Here is a 520-nt window from a genome sequence, read left to right as displayed (position 1 = left end):
CCTCCGGCAGGCGCTCCTCTCCGTCCCTCCCCCCCTTCCTGCTCTCCGTCCCCTTTCACCCCGTCCCCTGCCCCAGACTCTGCAGACATGAGGGTCCTGGCCTGCTTCCTCGGTGAGTGATCCGTCCTCCTGGGGGACTCAGGGCCTCGGCCCCACCTCTGACCCCTTAGCTCATCCAGTTGAGGGACTCAGACTTCCGGGCCAGCCCCTGCTGCTCCAGGACACCCTGATGTCCGGCCACCCTGCTGAACCCCTCTGGGACCCAGACTCCCACATGCTCAGGAGCCCGAGGGACCTGCCCCTGTGGGATTCCCAGCCAGTGACCTCTAGCTGAGTCCCTGTGGGAGCACAAAGGGCCGACCCAGCCCTGACTTCAGGGCCAGGCATCTGGGGCCCCACCCTGCCTGGGGACCCGCGCCTGTCTGATCCAGGCCTCCGCCCAGAGTCCCGCTTCCCAGAGTGGGGTTCCTGGCTCAGCGGTGTGAGGATCCCGTGTGTGTGTGTGTGTGTGTGTGTGTGT

The 520-nt window shown here is 66.7% G+C and overlaps 1 protein-coding gene across 1 annotated transcript in view; it reads left to right on the top strand.

The window, feature by feature from the left end:
- The first annotated feature begins 87 nt into the window (after positions 1-87).
- The window catches only part of SSC5D (scavenger receptor cysteine rich family member with 5 domains), a 33339-nt gene continuing 32906 nt past the window's right edge, over positions 88-520 (top strand). Inside the window, exon 1 of the mRNA XM_021707575.1 lies at positions 88-112. Coding sequence (XP_021563250.1) covers positions 88-112 — 25 coding nt within the window. The remainder of the gene's footprint in view (positions 113-520) is intronic.

This window comes from Carlito syrichta, unplaced genomic scaffold (assembly GCF_000164805.1).
Source record: "Carlito syrichta isolate Samal-C Ts95f unplaced genomic scaffold, Tarsius_syrichta-2.0.1 Scaffold120518, whole genome shotgun sequence".
Lineage (NCBI taxonomy): Eukaryota > Metazoa > Chordata > Mammalia > Primates > Tarsiidae > Carlito > Carlito syrichta.
The sequence above is the reverse complement of the archived record's forward strand: the minus strand, read 5'-3'. Positions and strand labels throughout refer to the sequence as shown.